This window comes from Xiphophorus maculatus, chromosome 12 (assembly GCF_002775205.1).
Source record: "Xiphophorus maculatus strain JP 163 A chromosome 12, X_maculatus-5.0-male, whole genome shotgun sequence".
NCBI classification, from domain to species: Eukaryota; Metazoa; Chordata; class Actinopteri; order Cyprinodontiformes; family Poeciliidae; genus Xiphophorus; species Xiphophorus maculatus.
In genome coordinates this window covers 493,848-504,950 of record NC_036454.1, presented here as the reverse complement: position 1 = coordinate 504,950, position 11,103 = coordinate 493,848, and the positions used below count along the sequence as shown (strand labels likewise).

At 38.8% G+C, this 11,103-nt stretch overlaps 1 protein-coding gene across 1 annotated transcript; it reads left to right on the top strand.

Moving 5' to 3' along the window:
- The first annotated feature begins 2,514 nt into the window (after nucleotides 1-2,514).
- LOC111610256 (AT-rich interactive domain-containing protein 3A-like) lies at nucleotides 2,515-2,948 on the top strand. The gene is made up of 2 exons (XM_023343002.1): nucleotides 2,515-2,776; nucleotides 2,884-2,948. The coding sequence occupies exons 1-2, from the start codon at nucleotides 2,539-2,541 to the stop codon at nucleotides 2,910-2,912; spliced, it is 267 nt and encodes an 88-aa protein (XP_023198770.1). The 5' UTR covers nucleotides 2,515-2,538; the 3' UTR covers nucleotides 2,913-2,948.
- The last annotated feature ends 8,155 nt before the right edge of the window (nucleotides 2,949-11,103 follow it).

The following is an 11,103-nucleotide window of genomic DNA, read 5'->3' as shown; positions in this document are numbered from 1 at the left end:
AAATCTCATTGGATAGCACAATTCTGCATGACCACTAGATGGAGCTGGCTTATTGTCTTCTCTAGTGCTTTCAGGTCAAATTGAATGAAAACAAACTGACTGCATTCACCACTAAATTAACATCGTTTCAAGTACAGTTTCTCTTTTCTTCCGTACAACATGTAAAACAAAAACAACTGCTGTACCTCAACCTTAACTTTTATATTTACAAAAAAGTTTGAGAGTAATTTGCGGGATTTAATTTGTTATTTGCAGAAATAACTTTTTGGGCATACAAAATGTATTAAATTATATAAATTGAACTACATTTATTAACATGATCTAAGACTACATATTCCTGACAGGTCATTCTAACTGGGCAATAAATAAATCAATTCAATTCAGTTGAATTATATACACTACAAAATGTTGCCTGAAGATGCTTTACAAAAAAATCATTTCAATTCAGTTATACGTACATTTCAATTAATTTTAGTAATCAATTACTTGGTTACAATTAATTGATTACTATTAAGCTCTGTTTATTATTCAAATATGTTTAGAACGTGGCTATCTAAGGAAACCTATAGATTTCATTGAGTCATTAACTTGCAGCATTCACTCCTTCTGGACAAGCACATGGAAACAGTTTGAGTTATGCAGATGACTTTACAGTAACAACTTCATACCAAGTGTGCACACCAGCAGCAATAGTGGAGAGGAAAATCTTCCTTTTATAGAAATCTCCAGCAGAACCAGAGCCTGGCTCAGTTCGAGCGTCCATCTGCCACAACCGACTAGGGGTCAGAAAAAGACGAAGCATATCCTTGCCGTGTGTTTCTGAGGATAAATAGCACATTATTAATTATTAGTTTTTCTCTGAAAGCAAGGGTTATGCATTTTAAAGCAATTTAACGTAAAAACCACTATCTTGTTCTGATTAGTTTGGGTTATTTGCACTACTCTCTCAGAGACAAGACAACATATCACATACCACACACATACCAATGTGTGTGGTATGTGATATGTGTTGAATTCAGATTAAAACCGCTAACAACTTACATCCTCTGCATGCTGAGTATGACATCTGCACATGCAGGTGGACTCTTCTCAGCTGATACATGTTAAATGTAACTTAACAACTCCACTTTAAAGACCAAATATTAAAATTTCCATGCATTAAATTCAGGTCAGTTTATTTGTGTTGCACTGATTCACAACAGTGGTGCAGTTGGTAGCACTGTTGCCTTGCAGCAAGAAGGTCCTGGGTTCGATTCCCAGCCAGGGTCTTTCTGCATGGAGTTTGCATGTTCTCCCTGTGCATGTGTGGGTTCTCTCCGGGTACTCCGGCTTCCTCCCACAGTCCAAAAACATGACTGTCAGGTTAATTGGTCTCTCTAAATTCTCCCTAGGTGTGTGTGCATGGTTGTTTTTCCTGTGTTGCCCTGCGACAGACTGGCGACCTGTCCAGGGTGACCCCACCTCTCGCCTGGAACGTAGCTGGAGATAGGCACCAGCAACCCTCCCAAACCGATTAGGGACAAGGGTGAACAGAAAATGGATGGATGGATAAGTTTTTCTAAAGTCCTAATAAATCACATGTGAACATTTTATTAGAGTGACCCATGAATAGATTATTTACCACCAAACAGTGGTTGATGTCTTGAAGATGAGTAGAAACTTCTGTGCTCACAATCAGATTCGTCCACTAGAATCTGATTGTGGGCGAAATACAATTTTACACAGAGAATTGTAATAAAGAAACAACTACAAGACCTGTTAGTAGACATTTATCAATATTCACACAGTCATCCTGTGTAAAACGTGTGCAAATTCTATTCTGAAAATCAGACAGCAGAAAAACTGATAAAAATGCTTCATAACTCAGATGCAATATCCTCAAGTAAAGTTTACTGAGTGTCAGGAACATGATTTAGCCATTGCTCGGCATCTCAGAGGTGCAGCCTAGTCATCTTGATGAAAGTGGTGTCTCAGGATCAGAGGTGTTAATGCGTTGGTAGGGCTGGTCTCTGCATTCATTGTGATGAACAAGCACCACTTGTTGCCAAATTCAGGTCAGGTCACCCACATTCAACAGTTATTGTTAGTCAATCAAATATTTAAATCTTGTATTCTTGGATTGAAAGTCAACTTTGAATAACTCCTGGAAAAAGATGGCAAGCAAACGTATGGTAAGTGTCTTTATTTCTGTCTAGACGTTAAACCTCTGCAACTTCACAATAGCTCAGGTTTACTTTGTCAGTGTGTCAATAACTTGAGCTGATGTTACTTAAGTTATTTTATATTTTACTTTCTTGTAGACATTTTCATATTTTAAGTGACCCAAATTATTTCTGAATCAATTAGACTCATCACAGCAGAAGTTTTTAGCTGAAAATGCAAGTAATCAAGGGGTAAAAAGATTAACTTATGATCTCTTGACAGCCTGACTCCTGCTCGGCCCCCCGCAACCTTCCACTTCAGGCGGCATCTGAACCCTGCTACAGCGGCTTCCACCATGCTGTCACCGGGGGCGGCGGGACCAGTCTGGAGGCGGTAATGGACGATCTACAGCGCCAACAAGCAGCTCGTTTTGCCGTAGAGGAGAAGCTCCAGCAGGAGGGAAAAAACAGAACTTTCCGCAGTGTGGTACAGTCCCAGATCCATCAGCAAGCTGTGGCTTTTAGCCACTACCACGGCGCGCTTGGCAACACTCTCGCAGCTGGAGCTGGTTCCTCCACCGGGATGATGCGTCTTCACCGGGAGGACAAGGACGGGAATTTAAAACCTTGCACTGGTGAGGAGGTGTGGGTCACAGATGAGCAGGAGATCACTGATGAAGAGGAGAATCACAAAGACATGTCAAACTCTTTCCAACTCCATGAAGCTTGTTTGTCTCCAAAGGGCGCCACGGTGCGCTTCCTTACCACTGATCAAGTTTCACGCACAGAGTCTCAGTCCGCGCACTTCCATTCCCAGCAAGAGTGGACCTACGAGGAGCAATTTAAACAGGTAAGGGAACGCTGAGTCTTCGCTGATGACCCTGTTCAAAAAGGGAGTTAAAGACTAATCTGAAAAGTAAGAGGGCAATAAATGCCTCTATTTAATTTGATCATCACCTCTAAACTCATAATTTAATGTAGTAGTTTGGTTTTCGTCAGTTATTAATCTTGCTTTACTTACAAAGATTGAACTGGCGAAATCCTTAAAGGAACCAAAATCAAGAGGAATGGTTTTAAGCAGTCGGAATACTCTGCGCAAATCCAAGCATCAGTTTTTTTTTTTTTTTTGTTATGTTTTTTTAAATAAATACTCATCGGCCACTAAAAAAATAACTTGTAACAATAATAGATCACTTTTCTGATCAACCTGGACAAACAATAGACAACAATCTTAAATTATGTTCAGTGTAATAATAGAACTGGAAGCTGCAGTCTCACAAAGACACTTTAAAAATATCTATGCTCCGGGATGTGCACAGATTGACGCTAGGTGGTGCTAGAGCCCTCGACCTAACATGGGGACATGGGGAATTTTTTTTTCTTTTGCGTTCCCTCGCAAACTTTTGCGTTCCCTAGCAATACTGTACTGGTCAGTTATGCAGCATAATTGAATACTGTAAGCCTTTCTTACTGTGGGCGCCGTACTTTCTGCTTTAATATAAGGTTATGTGAGGTTTTTCAATGAATGTTAGAATCTTTTTGTGAAATATCTGAAGTTTTATATCTTTCTTTAGGATAGAAAGGCACCACAACCTACGATATAAACAGAAACTTTCCGTAAGTAGGAAAGAAATAAAAATACATCCTAATTTGGACGATTTCTGAGTTATTATCGCGGGGTAATAAGTCATCTGACAGTTTTGATTGTGTCTCTGTTGTGTTCGTAGTCTGAATGGTTTAAAGAGCTGCTTTCAGTGCCGCTCCATCTTAGCCTTAACAGACATATCAGGGGATGCAGGTGCTCATGGAAAAATAATATATAATGATAAAATAATTTATATTGCTATTCTCACCCAATTTTGATTATTTTTTCTTCAAAATTGCTGAATTTTCACATTTTCCCATTCAAATGCTCAGAAGCGAAGCCGGTGAGGCAGCAGCGAGTTGAGCCTCACCTGGGATTGATCAACCTCTCACTAACTGCACTGGCTGCCATTCTATGGTAGCATGCTCGTCCTGTCTGTGTGTCGACAATAAAATGGCTAAAAAACATTTAATGTATGAACTGATTTTTCATAAATTAGTTTATGTATATAATGTACAGTGTTTTTTGTCACCAACTGTGTGTGTAACGTGTTTCATGTGCTGAGGAGCGATCAGAAACCAGAGAACAGATTCGAGGTGAGGTAGGCAGTTCTCTTGTCTCAAGGCAGGGGGCGCTCATGATCCCAGACATTGTGACTCCACAACTGCAGAGTAAGAGACAGTAACAGCGAGCTAGCCATACAGTAAAGTGCAGCAATATATTTATAGTTTTCTCCTCGTATCACAGCAATCACTTATAAATAATCGCAAAATAAACATTAAGCCTAAAACCATACTACTGCAACAGACTGAATGTTCTGCTCTTTGTGTGGGAAATATCTGAGTGTTTTTTTTGTGTGTGTCATTGTTGTCAGTTGCTATGGCAACAAGTCTGCGTGTAGCTGCGCTGATACAGAGAGGGAGAAAGATGTGTTTTTGAGTTGTACTTTAACGGGTTTTCCCTTTGCTGTGGAGCATAGCACGAAATTAATAATACCTACATGTCCAAGTTTGATTGAGTTAACGGAATTATTCTACCGTGGCTATGGATGACATGTAGAAGAATTGTCTTTTTGCCCGCTAGCGTTGTCTGCATGCGCGAAATTTCCTTATTGGGGCCTGCCATGCAAAGCAATGGCAGGAACCTATTACTATTCTCCCAAGAAAGGTTTCTTTATTATTGGGGCCTGCCATGCAAAGCAATGGCAGGAACCTATTACTATTGTCGGAGAGAAGCGTCTCTTTAATATTCTTTATTCTTCCGTAACCGTTAATGCGGCTCATACCGCTGCGTGCACACCTACAAATGAGGTATCAAAACGTGCAGAAAATTCACGCCATTGGAGCTATTACTTTTGGTGGGATTCGGGTTAACATGGCGACATGATTCGCAAAAAACAACGAAAAAAAACCCCATTATAAGTCAATGGGAAAAATCCTACAAATACCCTATTTTGAGGATTTTCTGTGTCCTCACGAATTCACCTAGAAATGCCATTCAAATTTCATTTTGTAGATACGTCTGTGATCTCTTCGAAAGTGAAGACGGCTCGTCGATACCAATTACGGTTTGTCCACAATTTGTCTCTAAGTGACCCAAAGTTTCTCATTTTTCCTAAAATTAGAGTGCGAGTCTTCCTGATTGCAGCTCCGCTAGAGTGAGAAATGAAGAGAATTTTTCACCCCAAAATAATTTTGAAATCGCCATCACGTCCACAAATATCACACGATTGGTATCAAAATCGGTCCTGACATTGATACGCATGTCTGCTCCGGTAAAATGTTTTCGAAATTTATCTACATCGTACGGTTTTCTGTCACGGTGCTTCAGAGCAAAGTCATGCGACAGGATTTTCTGAGGCTGTCTCAGGCTGTCTCCCATGTATTTGACTAAATTTCTTCCGAAATTTTCTAGTTGGGGCCTGCCATGCAAAGCAATGGCAGGAACCTATTACTATTGTCGGAGAGAAGCGTCTCTTTAATATTATTATTATAGAACTTTATTTTTCTTCCGTAACCGTTAATGCGGCTCGTACCGCTGGGTGCACACCTACAAATGAAGTATCAAAACGTGCAGAAAATTCACGCCATTGGAGCTATTACTTGTGGTGGGATTTGGGCTTAACGTGGCGACATAATTCGCAAAAAACTACGAAAAAAACCCCATTATAACTCAATGGGAAAAATCCTAGAAATACCCTATTTTTGAGGATTTGCTGTGTCGTCACAAATTCACCTAGAAATGCCATTCAAATTTCATTTTGTAGATACGTCTGTGATCTCTTCGAAAGTGAAGACGGCTCGTCGATACCAGTTACGGTTTGTCCACAATTTGCCTCTAAGCGACCCAAACTTTCTCATTTTTGCTGAAATTACAGTGACAGCCGCTCTCGGATCAGATATGGGCACAACATTTCTTTCTCTCATCGCTGTAAATGCTCTGAGTGAGGTACAGATATGAATCTCGGGACTATCGCAGAAGACACATTGAACTGTCATACGCTCGAAACGCTTTTCGAATATGTATTACGGTTCCCGAACAAGAAGGATTTGTTTCCAATGCTTTTTTTCAGTAAAGTGTGTTTGCTCAAACACACTTGTGTGTTTGAGAGCTCACAGCTCAGAGCTCACACCTGCTGAGACCATTATTTGCCATAGCAACGGAACTCAAGAGGCTATTGGCTGCTGATTTGGACTACGAATACGCATCGCTGTAGTTCTATCTACCCTCAGTTGAAACAGATCAGGACTGAGAACTGGCCTTTAGAACTACTGCTGCTATGGGCTGCATATAACTGATTTAACTCAGTAACTGTTACACATGGGATTAGTTTGGAACTTTAAAATGGAGCATAATAATAATTTCAAAATAAAAGCCTTGAATAGTTTTACATCAGGTAATTGCTGTTTTTGGCTTTATTTGACGTTTCATCCAAAGCACTGTTACACATGGGATTACTTTGGAACTTTAAAATGGAGAATAATGATAATTTCAAAATAAAAGCCTTGAATATTTTTACATCAGGTAATTGCTTTTTTTGGCCGTATATGACTTTTTCATCCAAAGCAATGTTACACATGGGATTAGTTTGGAACTTTAAAATGGAGCATAATAATAATTTCAAAATAAAAGCCTTGAATAGTTTTACATCAGGTAATTGCTGTTTTTGGCTTTATTTGACGTTTTCATCCAAAGCACTGTTACACATGGGATTACTTTGGAACTTTAAAATGGAAAATAATAATAATTTCAAAATAAAAGCCTTGAATATTTTTACATCAGGTAATTGCTTTTTTTGGCCGTATATGACTTTTTCATCCAAAGCAATGTTACACATGGGATTAGTTTGGAACTTTAAAATGGAGAATAATAATTTCAAAATAAAAGCCTTGAATATTTTTACATCAGGTAATTGCTGTTTTTGGCTTTATTTGACGTTTTCATCCAAAGCACTGTTACACATGGGATTACTTTGGAACTTTAAAATGGAGAATAATAATAATTTCAAAATAAAAGCCTTGAATATTTTTACATCAGGTAATTGCTGTTTTTGGCTTTATATGACTTTTTCATCCAAAGCACTGTTACACATGGGATTAGTTTGGAACTTTAAAATGGAGCATAATAATAATTTCAAAATAAAAGCCTTGAATATTTTTACATCAGGTAATTGCTCTTTTTGGCTTTATTTGACTTTTTCATCCAAAGCACTGTTACACGTGGTATTAGTTTGGCCCTTTGAAATGAAGCATTCTGAAATTTCAAAATAAAAGCCTTGAATAATTTTACATCAGGTAATTGCTCTTTTTGGCTTTATTTGACTTTTTCATCCAAAGCACTGTTACACGTGGTATTAGTTCGGCCCTTTGAAATGAAGCATACTGAAAATTTCAAAATAAAAGCCTTGAATATTTTTACATCAGCTACTTGTGTTTTGAGCATTATATAACTATTTTAACCCAAGGACTATTACGCATGGGATTAGTTTGGCCCTTTGAAATGAAGTTTAACCCGATTCGGGCTACCAGATCGCCGGCGATCTGAGATGCATACATATTTTTCAAATGCCGGTAGAATTCGAACCACGTAAGGTAGAGCAATTTTTTTTTTGCATATTAAACTGTAAGAATTGCGCTTCCTTTTCCGACCCTAAACATCCCCCCGAGTTGCTGTGCGCGCGCAGACGAGTTCACAGATTTATAGTAAAAAGGATGGGTCCACAAACATGATGTGGCATCCATCCCTCTATTTGTAGATCAGCTCGGGTCTGGCCAATCACTTCCTGTGTTGTTCTGACGTTGACAGAATGAAATACTACGAGATTTCATGAAATGTCACATGACTTCAGGTGAGATTTCATGAAAGTCATTTCCGTTTCCTGCACGTGCTATTTGGCTCTGCTCTTGCAAATGTCTGTCATGTGGACAGACATTTTCTCATGTGAATACACAAAGACTGACACACTTTCATTTAAATGTTTGTATTTTATTGTTGATGTACAATGTGCAATGTATCTTCTGCACTTCTTTTTTCTGATTGCACTGATAAAAGCATTTTTTTTATTTTCCCTCGTTTTATTGTTTTTAGAAAATTGGCTGTAACTTTGAACGAAGCTTTGAAAAAACTCCAAATAAATTGTGTTTGGTTTAGAAGGCTTGTGTGCAACTTTTTTGTATTGGGAACTTTGGTAAATAAAGTTAGGAAACTCTTCATATTTACAAAAATATGTCAAAAAAATTATAAACGGATGGAGTTCTTGTTATTGTTTTGCAAATTTTCTATTTTTAATCAGTTATTATTGATAAATGGCATACAAACTTGGAAAGGAGGACTTATAAGGATTTTATAGATGTAAAGAACATTGGAGTGCTCCTAATAATGACTCTGCAGCATCCAAAAATGTAAAAAGATGCTCATGCGGACTTTTATAATGGTAGTCCTAGAAGGGTTAACAAAACTTCCAAAATAAAAGCCTCGACAACATTTTAAATCGTACCGAACGGTGCACGTCCGCCTCGCTTAACGTTCTTGCGGTTCTCCGCGTGCCACTGCTTACGTCGCGGCGTTCTTTGGCGTCGACGCCGATTTGTGGCGCGACGACGCCGGGCCCATGCCCGACGGGCGCGCCTCGGCAGGCCCCGGCTAAATTTCTTCCGAAATTTTCTAGTCTTTATTTTTCTTCCGTAACCGTTAACGTTAATGCGGCTCATACCGCTGCGTGCACACCTACAAATGAGGGTATCAAAACGTGCAGAAAATTCACGCCATTGGAGCTATTATTTTTGGTGGGATTTGGGGTTAACGTGGCGACATAATTCACAAAAAACTACGAAAAAAACCCCATTATAAGTCAATGGGAAAAATCCTGGAAATACCCTATTTTTGAGGATTTTCTGTGTCGTCACGAATTCACCTAGAAATGCCATTCAAATTTCATTTTGTAGATACGTCTGTGATCTCTTCGAAAGTGAAGACGGCTCGTCGATACCAGTTACGGTTTGTCCACAATTTGCCTCTAAGCGACCCAAAGTTTCTCATTTTTCCTAAAGTTAGAGTGCTTCTCTCACTGATTAGAGTGAGAGATCAAGAACACTTTTTCAACCCAAATCATTTTTGAAATCGCCATCACGCCCACAAATATCGCACGATTGGTATCAAAATCGGGTCCTGACATTGATACGCCTGTCTGCTCCGGTAAAATGTTTTCGAAATTTATCTAGACCGTACGGTTTTCTGTCACGGTGCTTCAGAGCAAAGTCATGCGACAGGATTTTCTGAGGCTCTCAGGCTCTTCACTAACACTTCACACCTTGGTGTGAAACTTATTTAACATAGCAACGGATCTCAAGAGGCTATTGGCTGCTGATTGGACTACAAATACGCATCACTGTAGTCTATCTATCCTCAGTTGAAACAGATCAGGACTGAACTGGCCTTTAGAACTACTTGCTGCTATGGGCTGTATATAACTGATTTAACTCAGTAACTGTTACACATGGGATTAGTTTGGAAGTTTAAATTAAGCATATTGAAAATTTCAAAATAAAAGCCCTGAATATTTTTACATGACGTAATTGCTCTTTTGGCTTTATTTGACTTTTTCATCCAAAGCACTGTTACACATGGGATTAGTTTGGCCCTTTGAAATGAAGCATACTGAAAATTTCAAAATAAAAGCCTTGAATATTTTTACATCATGTAATTGCTCTTTTTGGCTTTATATGACTTTTTCATTCAAAGTACTGTTACACACATGGATTAGTTCGGACCTTAAAATGGAGCATAATAATAATTTCAAAATAAAAGCCTTGAATTTTTTACATCAGGTAATTGCTGTTTTTGGCTTTGTATGACTTTTTCATCCAAAGCACTGTTACACATGGGATTAGTTCGGAACTTTAAAATGAAGCATACTGAAAATTTCAAAATAAAAGCCTTGAATATTTTTACATCATGTAATTGCTCTTTTGGCTTTATTTGACTTTTTCATCCAAAGCACTGTTACACATGTATTAGTTTGGCCCTTTGAAATGAAGCATACTGAAATTTCAAAATAAAAGCCTTGAATATTTTTACATCATGTAATTGCGTTTTTGGCTTTGTATGACTTTTTCATCCAAAGCACTGTTACACATGGGATTAGTTTGGCCCTTTGAAATGAAGCATACTGAAATTTCAAAATAAAAGCCTTGAATATTTTTTACATCAGCTACTTGTGTTTTGAGCATTATATAACTATTTTACCCAAGGACTATTACGCATGGGATTCGTTTGGCCCTTTGAAATGAAGTTTAACAAAACTTCCAAAATAAAAGCCTTGACAACATTTTTAAATCGTACCGAATGGTGCACGTCCGCCTCGCTTAACGTTCTTGCGGTTTTCCGCGTGCCACTGATTACGTCGCGGCGTTCTTCTAGCGTCGACGCCGATTTGTGGCGTGACGACGCCGGGCCCATGCCCGACGGGCGCGCTTGGCAGGCCCCGGCTAAATTTCTTCCGAAATTTTCTAGTTGGGCCTGCCATGCAAAGCAATGGCAGGAACCTATTACTACTTGTCGGAGAGAAGCGTCTCTTTAATCTTTATTTTTCTTCCGTAACCGTTAACGTTAATGCGGCTCATACCGCTGCGTGCACACCTACAATGAGGTATCAAAACGTGCAGAAAAATCACGCCATTGGAGCTATTACTTTTGGTGGGATTCGGGTTAACATGGCGACATGATTCGCAAAAAAACAACGAAAAAAAAACCCCATTATAAGTCAATGGGAAAAATCCTACAAATACCCTATTTTGAGGATTTTCTGTGTCCTCACGAATTCACCTAGAAATGCCATTCAAATTTCATTTGTAGATACGTCTGTGATCTCTTCGAAAG